Here is a 24,141-nt window from a genome sequence, read left to right on the forward strand (position 1 = left end):
TATAAATTGTAGTAAAATAATATGAAATGTGAGTGGAACCTCATCGCTATCCATAGTGCAATTCTATAGGTAATATCAAAGAACATGGTCTTATGACTTTTCAACATCATTTTCAGGGATTTAAGAGCTTGCAAAGAGCTTATTCACATTTAAGAGCTTGCAAATGTACAATTTTTAACTTCCTTTATGCTACATAGATAGGAAAAATGTTGATGTTTATGCCACTATTTTTAGTTTACAATATTTCAATTAGTTTTGCTGCTATAAAATTTTTACGCCTTTGCAAGGACTGTCTCTATTTACCCCGCCCACCCCTTATTACCCTGTTTGACAGTATTGTTGAGCTGGTATACAATTCTATGAATTTGCCATTACATAGCTTACTGGTATATATTGATTCTGTAAGTCTGGACCAAATGCAGGCAGAGTTGAGGTGGTGTGCACAATTATCAAGTTTTGTAGCTGCAGACTTGACTATTGCAGAGGGCATATTGTTCTTCATCTATTTGAATATTTATCAATTCAGTCTCAGATGAAATCCACTGCAAAATTAATTAGTATAATTTTTAAATGGATTATTTAGCCATTGAATCATGTCCAGAGACCTCATAAATTTCTCTTAAACAATTATCATGATTTGATTGCCTTGCATTTATTCACAATGCTCTATTTTGCAGATGTTTCTAACCAGAAGTGAATATGATCGAGGGGTTAATACATTCTCTCCAGAGGGCAGACTGTTTCAGGTCAGCTTTGTGCTTAACAATTTATTTCATTGATAAATTTTATCTCATAGCTTGGATTTTTATAAAGAACTTTAATTGGAATGTTATAGTTGGAATCAAGTTCACCATCATTAATATAAATAACCTTGGAGAGTAGGTTTATAATTTTTTTCTACCCTCTTGCATTATGAATACTAATCTTTTTTCTACCCTGTTGAAATATAAATATTATAATCTTTTATTTACCCTGTTGAAATATTCATTACAATTGCTTGTACTTTCAATATCAATCTAGTCCCTCTGAGCCAGTCTGTTTTACAGTTGCCCTGGCAATTTGATTTAATTGGTAGACAAGACTAACAAGGCTAAATTTTAGAGTCATTGGCTCATTTTAACAAAAAGTTGGCAATTTCATTAACTTTACCGTAAACTGGGGTAACTTTGACCACTTTTTTTTTCAAAATGCGTCCATTTTTTTACTAGATAAGTTAAACTTAAATTGAAACCTGCAAAATACAGGTCTATACTCTAGCTTTACTCACCATAAATTGCTGGCTCCTGCCTCTCATAGTTTTGATGTAATTTAAAAAAAAAGTGATGGTCTTTGTTACCCCAGCTCTTGGGGTTTCTTTGACCGGGTGGTAAAATCAATTTTATTTTTTGGTAAAATAACTCCATGCATTGTAGTAGAAGTCTTCTAGTTACATATGCAAAAGAAAAATTTTAGGAAAGTGTCATAGTTTGCAAATGGGGGGTGCCGCCCCCAAATGGGCAAAATGTGACCACCTAATGGCAGCCGTGACGGGGTAACATTGACCGGTTTGGAAATTAAGTTAAAATTACTGTATATAAGACTCTGTAGAGTCTGAAACATGAAGAAAAAAACATTAATAGGTGTATCAAACATAAAATATGTTATATAGGTACCTATGGTAATTTTAACTTAATTTCCAAGCCGGTCAATGTTACCCCGTCACGGCTGCCATTAGGTGGTCAAAGTTACCCCATTGGGGGGTAGCGCCCCCCATTTGCAAACTATGACACTTTTCTAAAATTTGTCTTTTGCATATGTAACTAGAAGAGTTCTACTACAATGCATCAAAACCTGGAGTTATTTTACCAAAAAAATAAACAAATTGGAGGGGGTACTCCGACAGGCTTTAAATAATAGCTCTTTTTCGTGGGTCACATTTTTAATTTTTTAACCTATTAGATATGCAAACTTTTTAAATCTTTCTATTGTGTTACGTAGCCTCAGTATTAGGCCTTTGATGGCCATTGACAAAAATTTTCTATGTCAAATCATTTTTGAGTTTTGGGGGCTTTTGTTAAAAAAAACGAAAAGTGGTCAAAGTTACCCCGCCGGTCAAAGTTACCCCATTTTACGGTAGTTTAAAAACTAGCTGGATCACGTTTTACAAACAATATTTTGTTATTTTTACATGCCTATTTTATTTGCATAAGCACTGATTTTATGCTTGTTAAGTATTCTATTCTAGATAAGAAATGTAATTCACTTATACCCCGCAGGTTGAGTATGCAATTGAGGCCATAAAGCTTGGCTCAACAGCCATAGGCATTCAGACCAGCGATGGTGTGGTGCTAGCTGTAGAGAAGCGCATCACATCACCTCTCATGATCCCTGCAACCATTGAAAAAATTGTTCAGATTGACAAACATATTGGTGAGTTTTTGTTGATGAAGTGCTGTGTACACATACTATGCTTCTTGCAACCACATGATAGAAACTGTCACCTCTTGATGAGATAATTTTTCTAGATAGCCTTGATTGCATATTATTTATCATAGTTTAGTAACAAAAAAATTGATTGTCCGCTCAATGAAAATAATCAGCAATCTTAATGCAGGTCAAATAAAATTTCTTAAAATCTTTTGACCCTGCTATAACTGAATTATATTATTAACATGTTAAGTGCTTCAAAATATTAATGTTATTTCTACATCTGAACTAATAATTCTGGTCAGGCTGCATTTCCATAAGCCTTGCTGGTGCATATGTATTTGGATGCTTCGCTAAGCTAAGAATAAAGATTCCTTTATAGTACCATGTGTAGACTGCAAAGAGTACGTGATCATCATGCATTCAATAGTAATAAATTCTTGCACATTTTTGCCTTAAAAGAATTTATCATTGGGTGTCAGCTTTTTAATAACAAATATTTATAGTTTTTTTTCACTACCTATGTAGGTTTTCTTATTTGTTTTGCAACTAAGAATTTAAAAAGAATGCAAACACAGCGTATTTTCGTTGAAATAAAGGTATGGTGGATTTAATAACCTTTTTCTTTATTTCCAAAATTTTCAATTCCTTCATTTTCTGCGTCGTGCAATGGAAATGCAAGTTTATTTATACACATAGAATTCAATATATTGATTAAATATCAATATATAAAATTTTAGGTATAACTGGACATGTTGTGCAGGTTGTGCTGTGTCGGGTCTGGTGGCAGACTCGCGCACCCTCATTGACCACGCGCGCGTGGAGTGCGCCAACCACTGGTTTGTGTACAACCAGGACATGAAGGTCGAGTCCGTGGCTCAAGCTGTGTCTAATTTGGCTATCAGATTCGGCGATAATGACAGTGATGGACCAGCTATGGTGAGAAATATTCGATACTTGTTTTTCTTCTAGAATATAACTTTGAAGGTAATTTTAAATATGTAGGTATATTCTCTTTGGGAACGCGTTGATTTCTTTCTATTTGTGGAGTCAACATTGCACTTCTTGTGATTTAGACTATCGAACGGATATAACGAGCTGGAAGCACTTATTGTGCTTTGCTTGGTAGGTGCCCGTTTGTGACAAACATTAATATCTCTGTGGAAATTCACAAAGGAAGCGTTACGGAGTTTTTCATTACTAACCTCGTTTGTGTTTCTGTCATTGGAGCACCGCTTGCTTCTCTTCTTGAAGTTTTGTTATCTTTATTATCAAATTTGCTTGTCTGATCTATGAAATGAGATGAGTTCGTTTTTTACACGATACTTCAAGAGTTAAACAAAATAAGGGACACACTAGAGAAATCCACAAAATGTATTTTAGTATAGGGTAGGCCCACCTTTTGCGTCAATTAAAGCCTCAATATTCTCCGAGGTATCAAATCGTATAAATTGTGAATTGTTTCCAAAAGAATTTTAAGTATTTTTTCAGTTAAAACTTCCTCCAGCTTTTTTAAAGACGATGGTGGCGGATATTAACTTTTGACTTGCATCTCGAAAATCGACCATACAGTAAATGCTCGACGATGTATAGTTCTAGTAATTTAATTGGCCAAATGAGATGCTCAACTTCATTAGAATGTTCGTGCCATTTTTTCCTAATAATTCCAGCTGTATGGATCGGGGCATTATCATCTTGAAAACTGGACTTCTTCTCCAAAAACAGTGCTTGAACCATTGGATGAACTTGGTCCTCCAAAATTCCCAAAAAGTCACAGCTGTTGATTCTTCCGTGTAGAGAAATCATTGGTCCACCGGATTTCCAATAAATAGCACCCCAGATCATCACAGATCCCCCGCCATGTTTTACGATCAGGAGGAGGCAGTCGGGAGTAAATGACTCTTTTGACCGTTTTCAAACGTAAACTGGGCCAGAGGTTGGAAATATCGTAAACTATGATTTGTTAATCACATTCTCGAGGGACCAATTCTGGAGGTTTTTACACCACTCTAAGCGCTTTGAAGCATTTGTATTGGAAAGCAGAGGTTTTCTAATTGCAGCTCTTTCATAGAATCCAGATCTGCGGAGCTTTCGGCGGACAGTATTTATGGAAACTGGGTTTAATAGGTGTCTATTGAGGTCTGCAGTAATTTTAACAGCCGTGGTCTTTCGAGTGTCCCTCACAATTCGATTTAGTTACCGACGGTCTCTCAGGCAACTTCGACTTTCGGCCAGACCTGTGCTTTGCGGTAGACGTTTTTCCTTCTCTTTAATAAGCACTCTTTACTTTTGATACAGCACCTCTAGAAACGTCAAGCAGTCAGGAAGTTTCTGTCACACCCCTTAATAACTTTGTCACATCTTAGCCAACCTCAGTATATCATCAGTCAGGTTAAATCGCAAGTTCACCGTGAATTTAAAAGCTAAGATGGCTACAAGTAAATTCGTCATGTCTTCAATGAAAACGCCTAAGAGACCAGCTCAATTATCAGTTCACAGACTTGAAGATATGATGACTTATTTTTTTGCTTTTAAATTCTTATGATTACACGGTATTGTTGTTCGCAGAGTCGCCCATTTGGCGTTGCGATGCTGTTTGCTGGTGTCGACAAGTCAGGAGCTCAACTCTACCACCTTGACCCGTCAGGCACTTTCCTGCACTTCTGCGCCAAAGCCATTGGTTCAGGCTCTGAGGGCGCCCAGCAGTCGCTGCAGGAGGCATATCATAAAGTGAGACTAGGCTTGGACGCTGTAACTACAATTGTAATATTATTGATAAGTTGTTGAATCGTGAGCGTGTATTTTTCAGACTGTGAATATTTTTGCAGAAATTTTTCTTTTTGCATAGTAAACCGAATCGTTAACTTAGGAAGTCGTTGATCTACGTAAGAGAATCAATCTGGCATCATGGCAAGTTTGAATGCTAAGAGTGCAGATGGAGTTAATGGGTTTAGTAGTATGATAAGGTCGATACTCGAGGAATTTAAAATCAAAGATAAAAATGAATAAAGTCATATTATAAGTCAAAATTCTAAGACAGACAAAACCTAAACAAGATCTAACATTATATCGAAAAACAGGATAAATGTTAGGTCTTTCGATCTAGCGTTAGGTCTTGTTTAGGTTTTATGTCTGTCTTACAATTTTGACTTATAATATGATTTTATTCATTATTAGTTTGTCGAACTGATGATGGAGCTAGACTTCGATATAGTGAATTTGCTTGGCGTTTTCTTTGCTTTTAAATTCCTTGTGAACATGCGATATAAGCAGACTGATTATATAAGTACTTATATAAGGTCGATACTGATACTGACTATATCCGAAGAATGAATATTAATGTTACCTAATGAATTGTATTGTTGGATCAAACTTTGCCTTGAATGTAGTCAACTGTTTCGTTCTGCATGTAACTGGAACACGGTAGTAGCTAATACTTCATTGTGCGTGGTATTCAAGACTTAATCAGTTTGTGTTTTGGCAGTCGATGACGCTGGATGAAGCTTTGAAGACGTCGCTTAGCATCCTGAAGCAGGTCATGGAGGAAAAAGTAAGCTCGACGAACGTCGAGGTCGCCGTCATCACCAAAGAAAAGGGCTTCACACGCCACCCACAGGACGAGGTAGAGAAGATCATCTCTGCTCTCTGAACAAACCGTCGCAAATGCTCGTAAGTTTCTTTATCAGTGTTAACAAGCAGTTGGCTTTAGATCAAAGTTGTATGATCGTGTACGGACGCATTTGAAGGAGCACAATGCAGAAGAGTTTCGTTCAAAAATTCTGAAACGCTTCTCTTGAATGTATTGCAACATGTGGAGAACCATGTATAGGTAGAGAATCTAACATAAATTTGGAACCTCGTTGTTTGAGGTTTCTTGTATACTTAAATTATAGCAATTGATACAGTAAGATCTTTTCGCAGGATCAAAGCAAGATCATGAGCCGCCACCACCAGCAAGGAAGAGGCTATGCAGCCTGGAGCCTGAGGGACGGCGCCGTTGCAGACGTTGACGCCAATGGCGACATTTCCTGCGCGTGAACGCTGCTTCTCGCGTGCTGGAAGTGACGGGGTTCTGTGCTTTGTGGTGTCGCGTCACTAGTAAAGTTTTTCTTTTATTCAGAGCAGTTTCATCCCATAAATCCTGCTGATGTGCGAGCGCCGAGGTAAAATACACTGTTAGTCACGCGAGTTCACAACGTTAAGTCCAGAAACTATGGCTCCGTAAATGTAACGGGGAAATATTGTACTATACTGACTCGAAATCAGCAAAAAAATCACACCAGAAGAAAAAAAGAAAAACCTAGATATAAAAGAAAGTCAATCGATTGACTTTGACCTAGCGATCAATTGCCGAACAAAGTAATGTTTTTATAATGAACGAGCACGGTCGTACCAGTATAATTATCTGGGTCGTTAATGTGTAAACTTCGGAAAATTCGTGCTTTAGAAACTCGTCCTCTTCAGAACCACAATTGAAGCGTCATTGCAAATAGATTCAAATAGATTATAACCGAATGGCGAAATATGAACAAGCATGCATTACTTACAGATCACAATTGAAGTGGCTTCAAGTTGAATTCATAGTAGACTGGATGAACTATTCGCAGGTCAGATCAATAACCATGCTTTTCTCGCTTTAGAAGTTCAGTCGTACAGGGAGTAAAGACACAGGACAACGAGGATGATTAACTATCTTCTAAAAACAAAGACAAGACCTTACAATTAAAGACGGCAATATCCTCAACTAACTTTGTGCTGGCAGAATGCAATGACAGTTGGGCTATATTGTCGACGATCCTCGGTTACATTTATGCCTGGAAAAATGGCCCAATTCGAGCGCGCACAACTGGGGAGCATTAAGAAAAAATTTACTAGTATTTTCCTGTAATAGCAAATCTGTCATGAAATGCTTATTATTTATAATTTAAATGCTAAGCATTAAATTACTTAATTATTGACTAGAAAAGAGCATGTAAATGTAGGGGGACTAGAACTCTTCTCACATAAAATTTCCAATACCACACACACTTTCTCCAACAATTTTTACTCCATCGTAAGCGATAGGGCTCCAGACAATTCATACTTCTACCTGCGAATTTCACGTTTAACTGAAATTGTAACCTCCTGAAAGTTTGGCGTTATAATTATTTTTGTGCATATGGCTCCAGGTGTTGGTGCTCCGAGTGTCATGTGATGGAGAGACCCTTGCTGGGACTGACTCCAGCGGGGCCTGTCTTGTGGTAGCGACGCAAGAATGACTTCTTCTTCGGATGTCGCGATAAACTCGTCTCCAGTTGATCTATAAGCAACTTAATTCTCATTAAGGAATATTAAACAAGCATTTCTTTAGCGTGCTCTAGGAAAATTCGTTAAATAATGCAGTAGGTACATTTCAGGTGAGCTTGAAAATAACATCACCTCTCAAAAAAGCACGGAGAATTGCACTATGGGAGATATGAATATCTTGTAGTCAAATTATGCTTATAAAATGTTTGAAATTGAAGATATCGCAAAGAATCTTCAAAATTTTTATTAGGGATGCAATTGTAACTGAACAATAAATGAAGCAGATCATGACAAGCCTACTGAATGAACAGAAGACCTAGGTGTCGAAAGCTAAGCTTGGCCAACGGATACTTAAGCCGTTGTCCAAACTGTTCGTTCTTAACTTCCTGCTTACTAAAGTTAACGCCATTAGGAAAAACAATACAGAAGCAAACATAAAAAACTGATACATTCAGTATAAACATGAGGGAGAATACTCCGTATTGAAAATAAGCCCAGAAACAAAATTCATGACTTTTACGCAGGTCTAACACACGACATCTAGGCTAGAGATGAAGGTACAGCACAAACCTTTGACATAAGCTGTAGCGGCGCTGGCAGAGCAGCGCTCGTCCATGTCGAAGAGCTCATCGTCAGAATCTATCCTGACGCAGTCACCGCCTTCGTCCTCATCGCCTGTCTGCAGGTCCAGCGTCTCTGGCGTAGAAAAAAGCTGTAGTTACGAAGCGAGATCTCACTCTATCCAGATTCGAGTCGCAAAACGTAATGAACGACACGGCATGCAAATGCGTGATATTATTCACAGGCTTTTACTTCATTTCGCGCAAATAGTTTCTGGGAGCCAAATGAATTTTATATGAGGTTACTTCGCTCTCGCCGTGACTGCGCATCATGTATTAAGTCACATAATTTAATGTGCATGGATTAGTACCCAGCAGGATTCACAAAAAAAAAAAACACTTTAACTCATCATAAAAGAGAGAGACACGATTACTCACCTCTCATCGGCGAGAGCTGCACACTCAGAGTCAAGCCATCATGTAGGCGGTGGGTGGGCTGAGCGAGAGGTGACAACTGAGGCCGGGAATGTAAGTTCTGAGGCAGGGAGTGTGAGGAGTTCTGAGGCAGGGAATGTGAGTTCTGAGGCAGGGAGTGTGAGGAGTTCTGAGGCAGGGAGTGTGAGGAGTTCTGAGGCAGGGAGTGTAAAGAGTTCTGAGGCAGGGAGTTTGAGGAGTTCTGAAGTGGCGCTGGGGTCTGCGTAAGATGACTAAGATCTGATGGTGACGAAACAACAATGATGCGGTGGCTGCCGTTGTCTGCGTAGTGACCTGAATCTGATCTGTGCACCTGAAATACCAGATACACATTTGACATGTTTTACTTTTACCTAAAACACCAAACAATTTGAATAAAGATGATAACATATTTTGATGCCAGATTGACCTTTGAGCTTGATACTATAGCATATGTATTAATTGCATACTTCATGTTGCAAAAAGGCATAATTAAATTCTACAGTAAACCTGGATTGAATGACCAGCGAATCGATCACTCACTTGCAAACTTGGTGACTCAGCCATTACAGTTTCAGCGTGTACAGCGTCAGGTTGGGAGCTGACATCGACGTTACCGTTCTGATCGTCGTTTTCCCTGGCGCTAACTTCGCCGCTGGTGGAGGTTAGGGCGGCCAAGGAACTCGTGTTCGAAGGCAGCCCCAGCTCGTGCAGCTCCTGCGCCTCTGAAGGAGATCGAGCGAGAGGTCTTCTGGTAGGAGGCGAGTCCTCGTCTCCACATTCACCTTCTGTGACGCCACTCACCTGCAGACGTTAGTAACGTGGAAACTCAGTAAAGTATTTTTTATTCTGAGATCCACAAAAAATGAGATTACGTCCAGGAATTCTACTCAATGAACGTTCTTGAAAATTCCTGAAATATCGTTCCTGAGAGGTTTGAAGCTCATTTTTCGCAACAGAAACATCGCCATCACTTGGAAAACAGAGTTTTAACAGAGTTTTTTGATAAGCGCACTCTTTTTTTTTTTTTTTTTGTTCTGGAATCATAACGATCATGGCTCTAGCCAAGTCGTGCTGGAGTCAGAATTTCCGTTTAATATGCTCCACAAATTTGATAATTAAATCACAACGAATAATAATAATAGATACCGTAATTACACAATTCATGAATAACAGAAATTATCGCATATTAATCAATAGGTGGAAAAAAGGGGCATTTGGGGTAAAAGTCTCATTTTTCTACTCAATTTTTTGCCAGATTAGTCCCCAACGGGTGTAATTAAACCTAGACTGACATCCAAATCAGTAATTTATAACATAAGCTCATCGTCTCTACAGCCATCACCGCTTACCACGACGACCTCGTCTTCTACTTCAGCGTCAGCAGTGACCGTCTCCTGCTGTGACATCTGCTGGAGTCGCTCCTCCTCAGCGCGGCGATGCCTGATCCTCTCCTTGACTTGCTCCAGCTTACGCTGAGCTCGCAGGCGCTCCTTCTCCACGTCGTGCTCCACACGGCCCTGCAGCTCCGCGTAGTGCACCACAATTGTGTCCAGCAGCCACCTGCACAAGATTTATCCTATGAAAACAGGTCTTATAACTTACATAACAAGTTTCCTTGAAAATAGATCTTATAACAACATATAACATAACATCGCACATAATTTAGAACATTTCTATGTAAAATGTCGTTTAATACAACAGCTTTGACTAGTGATTCCGTTGCTTTATTTTCAATCATCGAATGCACAATTGACTGTGTTAATTTCAATGCTCGTGAGTTACATGTTTCCAAGGAAAGAATTCGGTAATTAACACGTTGACTACGAAGTGGTACATATGCGTACCACGAAATGTATCTCTCCAGGACGTAGTTATACATAATTAAGGTTGCCTAAAATCGGCCAAATCCGAGAACAAAAAAAGAAAATAAAACGATAACTCAATATATACTAGTTTATTTGTAGCTCCTGCTATAAAAATTCCATTTATTTTCTTTTTGAAGTATTTAAAATTTAATTAGGAAGTATCCCTATCATAAATTTTAGCTGGCCAACGCAATTGAGAAAAACTAAATCACGGAATATGTCCGGAAAAAATGACCGTCTGGCAAAACTGTTTAAAAAACGGTACTAAAAATGAAATAATAGTACAAGATGAAGCAATCGTAATCAACGAGTTAAGTTAGTGAGTTACACTTTTTAAAACTAAGTTAGTCAGTAATCTACACTTTCTAAATGTGAGTCAGTAAGTAAGTTAGAGAGTTCTACTTTTTGAAAATGCAGTCACGCACGACATGCGGGTATGTGCTGACAGGTGTCAGCTCTGACCTGAAGCCGTCAGCGATGGGCTTGTCAGGCTTGTTGTTGCTGCTGATGGCGATGGCCGAGCAGGTCTCCACGCGGGTCGGACACTTGTACTTGTTCACCGTCGTCTCGATCTGGGTAAAGAGATACGTTGAGCTGTACAACTACGAGATAAGTACTATACAACGATGCCATCCATCTTCGGTCTAACTTTAGGAACAAGTGAGCGAAATTTGCTAGAGTAACACTCAAGGCGCCCTAGCAGCACCTGAAACCTTAGCCTGAGCAATTGAGCAAGAAAAATTGTCTATCGACTATCTGAAAAGGTCCGGCAATGAGATTTGAGCAAAGAAAATGCCACAATGGATTATCTATTCATGATCATATCTACAATATTTTTATTTTCAAATGATGTTAGTGAGGCATAGGCTTAGAGGGCTGTTATGCCAGATATCTTAAGGACCACCATGGAAAGCACTTGACCATTACACAAGTTATTACAGAACGTTCAGCACCACCACGCAGCCGTTGATGGTAAGTTTATTACAGGAAGAAACTCACATCCAGCATCTCGACGATGTCCATCTCATCCATAGCGCCGTCCACGTCTTGCTTGTTGGCCAGGCTGTACAACAAAACAAAAATCTATTTTATGCTTCGATACGAAACTTGTCGATAATAAAGCCTCAGTTAGGGCGAATTCTACACTTGATTTGAGCAATCACTTGATTTGAGCTAAATTTGCATTGAAAACGTAACAAATAATCATGTGAAGTTCTAAGATAGCCACTACATTTATTTCTAGACATTTCAGTCATCAAAATATTCCAGACTGAAAAAGTTCATTTGTTAATGAATTTACAATGTGAAAGAAATATGATTTGCAATGGCACAGAAGTATTAGTAGTAGTCGGATGGTTTGCTAGGTATCGCGTCAACTATCAAGCTATTTCGCAGCGGAGGTTAAAAATTCACATCGTTAGTAAGGTTTCCATTATTTGAAAATTTTCAAACCCACAAAGGATGGAACATCTCAACTGGCCAACCCGATGAAGCTGGCTTAAAAGAAGCAGCGTTAGCATCTCGAAAAGACGAAGTGACAAGGAGGGACAGGTGAAAAGCAACAGAAACGAAGACACTCGAACAAGAGGTCGCTGACATGGGACGTCGGCCGCCCGCACGAGAGAGACAGAGAAGGGAAATGTAAGGGATCCTACCTACACAACAACTTAACTTCATTACTGCCCTGTCTACATGGTGGCTTAACCCAACAACTGAGACCTGCGATCAGGCATCGTGAGCTCTGTGGTTGTGCACTCAGGAACATTGCCCGTAGGAAGGAACGCGAAATCCCGTAGGACTTCTGGCGAGCACAGATAGACGTCACAAGAATTCCCTAAGGAGCAATGGCACGAAAGAGAGCCACACGACGACTCTCTCGTCAAGATACACGTCAAGAGAGCCACAAGAATATAAAAATACTCGTCAAGAGAGCCACAAGAATATAAATAATGTACGTTTAAAAATTACTTTTTAAAGACAACACTTCTAAAGCATCCGGCATCTCCAATGTTACACATGTACAATGAATTTCTAATTTTATTTTCAGATATTAAAAAGAATAATTTTTCAATTTTTTTACTATATAAAAAAATTCAAAAATATTTATTTTTTTAATTGGTTTATGAATTGTCTCCAACTTTACGCAAATGTTCAAAATTTCAGATCGATTGGACAGGTAGAAGTGTGCTAAATATCAATTATAAAATTTGTAGCAGAAAAAATTATTTTTTCATTTTTTAATATTGAAAAAAAATTTCTCTTTTTAAATTATTTATTTTATCAATCGATTCATTCATTGTCTCCGATTTTACGAAAGTTTGCAAAATTTCAGATCGATTGGAGAGGTAGAAGTGTGTTAAATATCGATTATAAGCTTTGTAGCAGACAGACAAACAACAAGAAGTGAAGTTAAAGAGAAGTGTTGTAAAATACTCGTCAAGAGAGCCACACGACGAAGCGGTGCCCGAGGTACGCACATGAGGACGGGTTTGCCGGCGATGCGGCGGTGCGCCAGCAGCTCCTGCAGCGCCGCCCGACACTCGTCCACGCGGTCTGTGGCGCTGCACAACAAGTACGTAGTGGCTCACCTCGGCTTGAGTCCTGACCCAACAAGTACGTAGTGGCTCACCTCGGCTTGAGTCCTGACCCAACAAGTACGTACTGACGCACCTCGGCAAAGTATCTGGTCCACACAGGCCGCAGTTTGGCGGCGCCCCCCAGGTCAAACAGCGTCACATCACAGCCCCGGTACTGCAGCACCTCGGGCACAAAGCCCAGCGTCGGCGCCACCGTCTCCAGGGGCTCTGAACATCATAGCATCAGGTAACATTATTAATGTTATATGCCAAGTGCCAACATCGAGCACCATCATCAATGTCTTCACTTCACTTCATCAATAATAGCTGATGGTGATTAGATATGAGCAAAAAATATCTAGTGTCAGCACAAGGCATCATCATCAATGTCATATCTTTGATGTATCCAGAATCAATTATATTAGACCGAATATCATAAGTATTTTAGGTTTCGTTGTGTATAATAATGAAAATAAAAAAAAATTGCCTCATGCAGTGTTGTCGACTGGCCTTTAAGTGGTAAATCAAATCAAATTAAGTCAAGTGTAAAAAAGAACAGGGTGTGAGCGGTACCTTACGTAATTACAAAATGGTGGGAACTTCAGTAATTTTTATACAAACTTGTCAGCAGAATTAATAATATTATTACTAATTCAGGGTGCGCACTACAGAAGCCTGAAGTACCATGGTGATGTTGAAGGAAGTGTTCTTGAAAAGCATTCGTAATGCTAAGAATAGCATTTTTGTCTACCCTCTTGAGGTGAGAGTGATTAGGCTGTAACGTCAAGTCATGATAACGTCAATAAACTCACAGTCTTGACTGGCTCGTGGGAACTTCACTCGCTTACTGATCAGGGACGAAGACAAGACGTCAAAAGAATAAAAAAAATTCAATTTCAACTTCCACCCGAGTTAGTAAGCACGGTGCATTGCTGCATGTAAGAAACGGCTAAACGAGTTCGCCCTATGATAAAGTCTCAACAAAAACGACTCGGCCAAACCCCATAAATCGAATCTTCATCAACCAAGCGATTACGGCTTTCGGTCGATCCGCTGCCTACAGGGTGAAATGAATGGAATAAACTTTTTAATTAAATATGGTTGAATATATTTATTTACTCGTGGAAACTCTCGTCAGCACACCCTATTCTCTTCAAAATGTTCTGTGACACTTCGTAACAGACTGCGAGATTGATTGATTTTCCGTTCGTCGTTCACGGTTGTTTTCGAGAACATCGTAAACCTTGCAAATTTGAACACTGCGAGCCGCGGGCGCATGACTTTTTCGTGCGGTAACGGTGCATGTAACAAACACATGTGCCCTGTGTAGTGCTCACAAACACGTGTGCCCTGTGTAGTGCTCACAAACACATGTGCCCTGTGTAGTGCTCACAAACACATGTGCCCTGCGTAGTGCTCCCAAAACGTACAGAAAAAGTGCATTGAGAAAGCCGATTTATGCTGGCGATTTTAAAGTGCTCGCAATATCGATTAAGCAAAAAACGAACGAAAAAGGTGCAGAAATTAATTAATAATTTGACTTGATTTATGCGCGGGTACCTCCAAGAATGCCCTTAGCAGCGGTGGTTTTGCCGGCATTGTCGAGCCCCACCAGCAGCAGCGTCACTGGCCTACGTCCCGCAATATATGAACATACGAACAGTAAATATCATTGAATTAGTGTGCTAATACCCGGTCTAAATTAGCTTACTTGCAAAAGTAGAATTTGAAGGTAGATATCAGAAGGCAGGGTAGTAAGTGTACTTAAATGGAGCACAGACTTGTAGGTAAAAAAATATATTCAATGCAATACACTGAAACTATAAGAGGTCAATTATTCTATCCCAATAGTTCGTGAAATATACTTGAAATGTCTAAAATGCACATTATGCGATACATAAACGCCCAAGGGCCGTATCATCAAAACATTGATCAGCACAAATAGCGACTCAAATTTTTTCACAAAGAAGCAACAGGATATTGATAAAAAAAACATTTGGTTCCAAGAATAAAAAAAAAACGTTCCAAAAAAACATTTGGCTCCTTTGAACTACCATATATCGCTGTACCAGACCTCGTCCTCTGAACTACCATATATCGCTGTACCAGACCTCGTCTCTTGAACTACCATATATCGCTGTACAAGACCTCGTCCTTTGAACTACCATATATCGCTGTACCAGACCTCGTCCTTTGAACTACCATATATCTCGTCCTTTGAACTACCATATATCGCTGCACCAGACCTCGTACTTTGAACTACCATATATCGCTGTACCAGACCTCGTCCTTTGAACTACCATATATCGCTGTACCAGACCTCGTCGTCACACTGCGAGGTTAAGTACCAGCGCGCTATAAGTCACTTAGTGGTAAACGAGAGATTTTTCATGTACATCACTTTTTGAGGTAGACCTGTAAGTAGACCCGTAAGTATCATGGATACCAACATTATCATGCACAAGTTACTGAAAGAAAACATGAAGTAGATCTGGAAATTTAAAATAACCTGGCAACTTTAAAGTCGCTCATTTGCCCCTATAAATATAATCTACCAATGAGACTATAATGATTTTACTATAATTATAATCTACTGAACTACAATGATAATATTTATTTATTCTGAATCAGTAGCATGCAGCGCAGCCTCGCGTTCATGAGGCCCAAGAAATAAATATTGCTTAAGCTATTATTATTGTCAACGGCAATAAATTACCAGCATTTCCACTAATGCAGTAATTCATGTAAAACTAACCTGAGGAACGGCCAAAAAACTAGCTATAGAAGCTTCATCAAGTTTAACCCTCTACCGCCGTATGTCACTCTCCGGGAACATTACTTTCAACTTAAATTTTCCGTAACCTATTTAGTGGAGCAACCTGATGACGTTTGTACGCAACAGAGAACATTTTAAAGTTAAACTTTCAACTTAAATTACACGTAAACTAAGGAGTGTAGCAACTTGAGGACGTTAGTACGCAGCAGAGAACATTTTAAAGTTGTCGTACGTGGCGGCAACCATCAGTGCAAGTCATTTTGCGCTCACTAGAATGTATCGTTTTTGGGAAGTAGGCGCGTGACAATATTGCTCCGGTTACTAATGTCAGGCGGTAGAGGGTTAAGAAAAAGTTAAAATACGTAGCAATTAATCGAATAAAGCATGGATGAATGAACGACTATTTTCCAAGCATGAAATTAATAGTTAATTACTGATAACAATAAATGTCGCGGAAAATCACGAGTTTTTCAATTAATATCAAGGCAGCAATTTTGATTCATTTGAAGTGTGAACAAAGTAGCAGAATCAGAAGAACTATAATGCCTGCTCATACAATGTTATACGGTACTGGTAAAGAAAATAAAGCTCAGGTGCTGATCCATCAACACAAAAAATTTAAGCTGTCCCGTAGCGAATAAGGCATACGAAACGAATTTACATCAAGTCTACTCAGTCAGCATCAAGTCTGAATGATCATCATTAAGTCGAAATGATCATCAACAAGTCTAAATGATCATCATCAAGTCTAAATGATCATCATCAAGTCTAAATGATCATCATCAAGTCTAAATGATCATCATCAAGTCAAAATGATCATAAAGTCAGAATGATCAGCATCAAGTCAAAATGATCAGCATTAAGTCTAAATGATCATCAAGTCAGAATGATCAGCATCTAGTCTAAATGATCATTATCAAGTCTAAATGATCAGCATCAAGTCTACATAGTCAGCATCAAGTTTGCATAGTCAGCATGAAGTATAGGTACTTAATATCAAGTCTACAAAGGAAGGAAGGTGTAACAGACCCGTGCTCTATTCCGCAGTCCGCGTAGCTGTGTGAGAGATGTGTATCATTTCAGGGTTAGTTAACACACCGCTAATAATGCTCAGCGTAGGCTTGTATTCCTCAGCAAAATATTGCTCAGAAAACCTCTCTTACAGCCGCTAAAATCATCGATCGAAACAAGTAATCACTAAAAATGGCAAAAGAACCGTAGTTAAACTTCAATAAAATCCAGTTTTAGTAAATCGCGCTCAAATTTTCAAGTCACCCCTAACTAGTTATTGCCGCGAGTCTTCATTTGTAATAGTACTTATCATAGAACAAAACTATAATAAAATTTTAGTTTTTGGGGTATTCAAGTAATTCTTTGAAAAAAAAACATAAAAACCAAGTGTACCTACTGACGCATGACACTATATGCAAGTTGCGACATACACTCAATATAATAACATCAGGCACAGGAAATAGGTATAAATAAACTTTCTTATGAAACGGCAATAAGAAAATTCATAGTTAACAACATTATGTATATAGTTAAGAGGGAGTCGATGTCACTACACACTCACCTCTTCTCCCGGAACAGACCGAGACGCTGAAGACAATTGCCCATGACGACCCTTCATCCGACGCGGGTGAAGGCACCAGAGAGGTAACAGCGACCAGGGACCGCACTATCACCGTACTAACACCGTACGTGACCTGGGACCGCACTATCACCGTACGTGACCTGGGACCGCACTATCACCGTACGTGACCTGGGACCGCACAATCACCGTACGTGACCTGGGACCGCACTTTCACCGTACGTGACCTGGGACCGCACTATCACCGTACGTGACCTAGGACCCCACTATCACTAACAGTTACGAGTTTGTAACTTTGTCAGTCGATCTCTGATGGCTTTCAATTTAAACCGAACAACCAAAGACGGCAAATCGGCCGCTTTGTGAGCTTAGGCTGATACCGTACCTGTACGTAGGCTGCTAAATGTTAAGTTTTGATAGTGACGAAGCAATAGAAAATGAATTAAATTGAATAAATGTCATCAAAGGCCTTGTTTGAGTGCTCGATGACGACAGCTCTGTATATTAATATCAATTTCTTTCCTAACGGTCTCTGATGAAGCAACAGAAAGTGAATTAACTCAGTGACATGTCATCAAAACATCAAAGAAAAACTAGCTGAATAGTATTGGTTTCATCTTGACCACGACTGTGGTCGTTAACATTGAAAAAATGTTTATTTATACATTTAAACATATATAGAACTGTGCTTACAATGTGGCGCATCAGACACTGTGCCACAAGAAAAGCAATGTCTTACAGAGTCAATAAGGTACCTATTCAAATAAGTCAATAAGGTATTCAGAGTCAAATTATTCATTCTGATGGAAAGGTGCATAAAAGTCGTACGGATTTAGGCGATGGTGGTAATGAAGTAAAGAGAATGTGTATATTCTCTTAAATATCACATTATTCTCTTAAATATTATTCTCATAAATATCACATCTTAAATATCCTTGTATATCACAACAGCACGTTGTGATCGAGAACAAGGAATGTAATGTAGTGCTGCATCCCACGGCGTCACTAGCAGGACATCAGTGTCTCCACTAGGTAATTAGCATAAATCGTTGGTGAAAGTGTGGCAGGATGTGGCGTAGAACTAACAAGGGTGCCGGGGGAGAGTTGTGTCCCCTCACGAGTGTTTCATCTCGTGTTCCTGCGGCTTATAGGCACGCATCAAAATATTATGGACTTTCATCAATATTATTGTTACTCATCAAATAGTTCTGTTGTAAGTCAATATTATTACCACTTATCAAATATTATGTAGTCTCAATAAATATTAGGGGCACTTATCAAGATATTGTTAATTTTAAATGGTAGACGATAGGCGTGAGAGAACAGTTGGAAATGTGTGGAAGCTCAATTTAAAATAATTATATCACGATTAACGAGTGAGACAAAACGACCGCTTTTAAATAAATACTTTTTATTTACATAAGATAAATGAACATATGGGACAGCTAATACAATAATTGCATGCACATAACAATAAAATAAACAAACTTCAACAACAGACACCTAATCATAGTTAACAATAAAATATTAACAGAGTGACAATAAACCGTCGCGCCCTTCAACAAACAAAAACTCTTGGGCCCGTCCTGAGCATGCGGAATATATTGACGATTTGAGAATAGGTACTATAGCTGGGAACGTGTGTTCACAGCAATTAGTACAACTTTCCAGCGCCTCACGGCTTCACTAGCAGGACATCAGCGACGTCACTATGAAATTAAATGCATTGCAGCGCCACTACTATCATTAGTAGCGTTTGTATGCCGCTTGTGGTGGAAGAATTTAATATGCACAGTGATGGCTGAGGGGCCTAAACACTATCGTATACTCAAGGATGCCTGCCAAATACTTTTGGTCTATCAAATACAATACTCGGATACGATTGACAGGCCTAAATGCTAACTTGACGGGCAGAAAGGCAAGATTGGCAGGCCTGAAGGAAAACTTAACAAGTCTGAAGACAAGATTCGCAGGCCTGAAGATAATCATGATGGAAAACTTGACAGGCCTAAAGATCAGATTGGCAGCTTGAAGGAAACCTTGACATGCCTAAAGAAAAGATAAACAGGCCTAAAGAAAAACTTGCCAGGATTAAATATACGCTTGACAAGCCCTAAGGCAGCTATGCAGCGGTTCGAGCGTCTCTCGCTAGGTGCAAGAGAGGGAGGACATGGCCACACCGAGCAGGTACCCGCACCCTGAGCAGCGCGTCGCCTCGCGTCGCGCCGATGTTGACCGCTGCCATCGGCACCCCCAACTCCGCGGCCAACAAGATGAATCTGCATGCAAAGCTTAGTTAACAGCAAAATTTTAGTTCTTTACACCCTAATATTCCGAACAAATCATTCAGTTTGTGTTACTGCAAACCATTTATTTACTTTTGAACTCCTTGACCATGGAGACTAACTGCCGTTAATACAATCATATCCCAAGCCCTGGTAAGCCGAGTTCTCGTTACTAATGAAGAGTTAGATGCATGTAAAAAGTTAGATTCTTAATGATATTTCCAGCAAGTTAAAATTTTCCTAGTGAAAATAAATATTTTCTATTTCTCATACAGTAATGGCCGCCTTGCGCTGCCGGTACCTGTAGGCAGAGTACACCTGCAAGGAGGTGCCAAGTGCGAGGAGAGCATCGCATCGTCGCAGCTCTTCCTTGACAGCCTCCACGCGACTCCTGGGCACGTTGTCTCCAAAGAACACCACGTAGGGCTTCAGGATACCCCCACAGTCAGGGCATGGGGGCACCACAAACTTGGCAACAGCATCCTGCAAATGAATTTACTATTTATCAGAAAAAGAAATTATTTCAGCCTTCAATAGACAATATTAGTCCTTCGTATCAGATCTAATTCCTAAATATACAAAATTAGTATATTTCTAAAGCAACATATTATGGGATTGTGGCAATTTACAAATTCGTGATCCTGCATGCCAGAAACCTTAGATGTAAAAGCACAAATGGAAAAAAAAAAACAAGCAACATTTGGCCAACCTATCAACATAAGCATTACTATATATTACTAAGGAATACTCCACTAGTATATGAAACTAACTTGTCTCTATATGAAACTAACTTATACACACACAAACAATCTTACATCAATAAATTAACTAAAATAGGTATGCTTTTATTGAATGCTAATCCTTTGTGAGAGTAAGCCTTTTATTCATCTTAATGTACACTAGGTTGCTGACTCCCAAAGCAGGAAATGTGCTCAAGAGTTTACCTTTTACATCATCAGTGCTGGAATACCTTAACCTAAAGCATATCCTTGAGGCTTATCCTTAACATTGGTGGTGCAAGGACATATGAAAAAAAATTGAATTCATCATTTAAATTATATTATATATGCCAGTTCATGCACATTTGGTACTTCATGATACATTTTTATTACACAAAAATCATTTTTTACATATTTTAAACAGCACATTTGATGCAAATACTGAATTTATGCATTTACAGTCACTTCCAGGATAAAAATTGGCAAATATAGAAAAAAACTTACCATGGAGAGTTCAACATCTCCATCAGGTCTTATTTGCTGTGAGGATAAGTGGACCAGATGAGGGTTGAGGGATGTCAGCAGCGGCTGCAACTCTGCTCTCCTGATTCTGTACGAGCAGTGCATGCAGTGCACCATGTGTGCTGAACCTGCAGTGAGCAGTGATTCCAACTTGGTGAACTTGTCATGGAAAACAACAGGGCTGAAAAATATCACCAGAAGAGATGGAAGAAAGCTTGGCCTCACAACATATTTAATCATGTTAACATAAAAATTCCTTATTTACTTTTCCACAATGCATCTGTACAAATTACAGTGCACATCCTCACCATGTAATTCAGTCACCTTGACACTGCCAGCCTTTTGATGTAGGGCGTCCACATTCTGGGTGACAATGTGACAAACTTTGCCTTGTTTTTCCCAGTCAGCAAGAGTCACATGAGTTATGTTTGGTTTAAATGAAGAGAATTTTGGCCAACCAACATAGTTGCGGGCCCAGTAACTCTGACGCACAGCTGCTTTGTTAACAAAGTCCTGAAATGAAGGCACAATGTATGGTATACATTTAACTCATATAATTAGGCTGCCTTCAATAATCCAAATAATGTATGAATATATGAATGTTTAATAGTTCATGTAAAAAGGTAAACATCTTAACAATTGCAAAACTTATCTACATCCTAACTTTTTCCTTGATGAATCTAAATAATACCAGGTAAAATGCAGAATGTGTCAATCTAGGTAGGTACTAGGTGGTCAAGAGGAATTTCCTATTTTACTACCTACTCAACAAGAACTCCAGAGATATTCAATTTCTAATTGTCATCTAAAAATAATAATAAAATGTTTCCTCAAATACATAATACTCAGCCCAAAAACTACTATAATTGAAAAACAAATCTCCAATAGGAATTCAAGGGATTCAAAAATAGATAAACCAACCTTAAATTGTACTGGACGTTTTTCTGAAGTAGCATAGAGGCCAACACCTTCAGATCTATAGTCAGGGATGCCACTCTCAGTAGATATACCAGCACCAGTGAGTACAAATATTCTTGTTGCTTCATTGATAAAATCTTGTAACTTCTCCAGGAGTTCATCAGGGCAAGGGCCATGTTTAGGAACAAAGGCTAGGTTGCTACAAGCTTTGTGACTCCAAAGCTGTAATCTGCTGTTGAGTAACTTCTTCTTAGCAAGACTTCTTTTCACTTGTGTAATAGAGTTTGATTTAGATACAGTTAAAAATGTTCTTAAGTGTGTTGCTCTACTTAAAAATGATGTTATGAAAAAGTTTTTATACATACTTTCCTGCCTTACAATATTACAGAAACAATGCAAATGATTAATAAAAGGCATTTTCATTCAATTTCCTGTAGGTTTAACAATATAATTATTTACTTTCATATCAAAAGAAATAATAGTAATAATCACAGGTAATAATTCATAATATACTTCTTCAATTGTGTAATACACCTTTAAAAACATGCTTAAACCAAAATTGAAATGAAGAAATAAAATCAAGATTTGCAAAATTTTTGAGAACTAAGTGGTTAGAATATTTCCTCACATTTTTTCATAAGAACTAGCCCTCTAGGAATATTGACATCAGGAGGATGTTTAAAACTTTCGTCAACACACAAAGACATGGATGCACAAGTTGCAGAAAGTAAAGTCATTCAAGGGTGGACACAACATAGTTCAAGTAAGCAAAATGAAACTTGTGAAATAAAAGGACAAGATTAACATGAGAACCAGTGAAAACCATCCATCATTCTTTATAAACAGGCATGAATGACTAAAAAAACATTTGTTAAGAGCTCTGCAAAGAAAAAAAGCAGCATGGTGACATCTTAATGAGATGAAATGAACTTTACTCACCAAAATGGAGCATCAGGATGGGATTAGCAAGCAGAAGTGTTGATCAAATCATGCAGTAAGGTGTCTTAAACAGGCTTTTGAAGGTCAGAAAAGAACAGGTACAACCAGTGAATTTCCAAATCAGCAATCAGGGGTGCAGACTAACAAAAGTGCATTACATATGGACTTGCAAGAGTATTTTCGTTTGAGGAACGAAAACAATCTAATTAGAGCTCAGAGTTTTAGGCTGTTTGCTTTTAACATGTTGAAAGCTCTATTTGATCTTTTGGATTGTTTCTTCCTTGAATTTTATCGTATCAGTAAAGAAAAAGGAAGAAAGCTCTGCGGAAATGATTTCCGCCATCACTCTGCGGAAATGATTTCCGCCATCGCCAGCTTTCCTTCCGTTGACCTTGAGCGGCAGCAGCGGTGCAGGCGCAGCTTACGTGCTCTCTCAATCGCAGCACTGCCCGCGTAATGAAGTTTGGGGAGGAGGTAGCCTCAGCACAGCCTAAAACTCTGAGCTCTAATTAGATTGGTTTCGTTCCTCAAACGAAAATAATTAGAGCAAACTTCATTTTAGGCTGTTTGCTTTTCTACCAAAGTCGCCCTTTAGGGTTTGGGGGAGGAAACTTTCAGACTCCCATGAGAGGTAAAAGAAGCAATCGAGATATTTAAACCAAGGTTTACTTAATTAGTGGGGCAATGCAAATGTTAGATACAATAGTGTTGGCACTAATTAATGACCGTTCTCCCTGCTATGAACTGTATTTTGGGAACCGATAACGTCCTCTGATAGCAACGGATGAATACATTGGGGGTGCTCCAGAAGCCGTTGTGCATGATTTCCTCCATGGATACGTTGCGCATCCAGGCGATGGAGTGGCTAGCCCGGTGGATGTCGTGGCCCGATGGATTTCCTGGAGAGTCGCCGAAGGAACAAAGGGCGTGAGCCAGCCAGAAGGAGTACCTCCCGGCGTTGAGTGGCTTATGAGACTTGAGCTCCAAGAAGACGTGGTTCCTGTGTTCCCATGAGGTCGTTCGCTTGAGGTATTCTTTCAAGTGGTAAGCAGGGCATAACGCATGTTTCCCACCCAATCTGGGGAAAGAGATGGGTGGTGGACACCTGTCTACTGACTGGTTTTTGTAGATGAAGCCCGGTAGGACTGCGATCGATACGTCGGTGGGTGAGATGGAGCACCCTGATCTAGAAGCGTTAGCTAGCTCTGATGCTCGGTTTCCGGATGCCAGAGCTGTTAAGAA

General features: G+C 39.2%; 3 protein-coding genes across 3 annotated transcripts; 1 reads left to right on the plus strand and 2 right to left on the minus strand.

Annotated features, from left to right (window-relative positions):
* Nucleotides 1–644: 644 nt before the first annotated feature.
* On the plus strand, nt 645–6,525 carry LOC108678270 (proteasome subunit alpha type-5). The gene is made up of 6 exons (XM_018166642.2): nt 645–746; nt 2,256–2,409; nt 3,170–3,345; nt 4,975–5,136; nt 5,891–6,075; nt 6,328–6,525. Exons 1-5 carry the CDS (start codon nt 678–680, stop codon nt 6,053–6,055), a joined length of 726 nt encoding a protein of 241 aa, XP_018022131.1. The 5' UTR covers nt 645–677; the 3' UTR covers nt 6,056–6,075; nt 6,328–6,525.
* A 554-nt stretch (nt 6,526–7,079) lies between these two features.
* Nucleotides 7,080–18,043, minus strand: LOC108678272 (ADP-ribosylation factor-like protein 13B). Its single transcript, XM_018166644.2, has 11 exons — nt 17,499–18,043; nt 14,710–14,780; nt 13,203–13,377; nt 13,051–13,134; nt 11,573–11,636; nt 11,036–11,145; nt 10,058–10,268; nt 9,249–9,509; nt 8,691–9,039; nt 8,263–8,388; nt 7,080–7,705 (listed from the first exon to the last, which is right to left on the minus strand). The coding sequence occupies exons 1-11, from the start codon at nt 17,540–17,542 to the stop codon at nt 7,593–7,595; spliced, it is 1,608 nt and encodes a 535-aa protein (XP_018022133.1). The 5' UTR covers nt 17,543–18,043; the 3' UTR covers nt 7,080–7,592.
* Nucleotides 18,044–19,069: 1,026 nt separating this feature from the next.
* Nucleotides 19,070–22,390, minus strand: LOC108678280 (NAD-dependent protein deacylase Sirt4). The gene is made up of 5 exons (XM_018166654.2): nt 21,964–22,390; nt 21,351–21,555; nt 21,025–21,170; nt 20,103–20,284; nt 19,070–19,795 (listed from the first exon to the last, which is right to left on the minus strand). Exons 1-5 carry the CDS (start codon nt 22,381–22,383, stop codon nt 19,639–19,641), a joined length of 1,110 nt encoding a protein of 369 aa, XP_018022143.1. The 5' UTR covers nt 22,384–22,390; the 3' UTR covers nt 19,070–19,638.
* Nucleotides 22,391–24,141: the final 1,751 nt, after the last annotated feature.

Source organism: Hyalella azteca, unplaced genomic scaffold (genome assembly GCF_000764305.2).
Source record: "Hyalella azteca isolate HAZT.00-mixed unplaced genomic scaffold, Hazt_2.0.2 contig14766, whole genome shotgun sequence".
In the NCBI taxonomy this organism is placed as follows: Eukaryota; Metazoa; Arthropoda; class Malacostraca; order Amphipoda; family Hyalellidae; genus Hyalella; species Hyalella azteca.

Excerpts from the sequence above, each read along its gene's own strand:
- LOC108678270 (XM_018166642.2), top strand. The coding sequence starts at position 678 with ATGTTTCTAACCAGAAGTGAATATGATCGAGGGGTTAATACATTCTCT. Across the intron at positions 747-2,255 it reads CAGAGGGCAGACTGTTTCAG|GTTGAGTATGCAATTGAGGC; the intron begins GTCAGCTTTGTG and ends TATACCCCGCAG. Across the intron at positions 5,137-5,890 it reads TGCAGGAGGCATATCATAAA|TCGATGACGCTGGATGAAGC; the intron begins GTGAGACTAGGC and ends GTGTTTTGGCAG.
- LOC108678272 (XM_018166644.2), bottom strand. The coding sequence starts at position 17,542 with ATGGGCAATTGTCTTCAGCGTCTCGGTCTGTTCCGGGAGAAGAG. Across the intron at positions 14,781-17,498 it reads GGTCTGTTCCGGGAGAAGAG|GCCAGTGACGCTGCTGCTGG; the intron begins GTGAGTGTGTAG and ends TGCGGGACGTAG. Across the intron at positions 9,040-9,248 it reads CTGAGTCACCAAGTTTGCAA|GTGCACAGATCAGATTCAGG; the intron begins GTGAGTGATCGA and ends CTGGTATTTCAG.
- LOC108678280 (XM_018166654.2), bottom strand. The coding sequence starts at position 22,383 with ATGAAAATGCCTTTTATTAATCATTTGCATTGTTTCTGTAATATTGTA. Across the intron at positions 21,171-21,350 it reads CAAGGTGACTGAATTACATG|GTTCAGCACACATGGTGCAC; the intron begins GTGAGGATGTGC and ends TGCTCACTGCAG. Across the intron at positions 20,285-21,024 it reads GAGATGTTGAACTCTCCATG|GATGCTGTTGCCAAGTTTGT; the intron begins GTAAGTTTTTTT and ends ATTCATTTGCAG.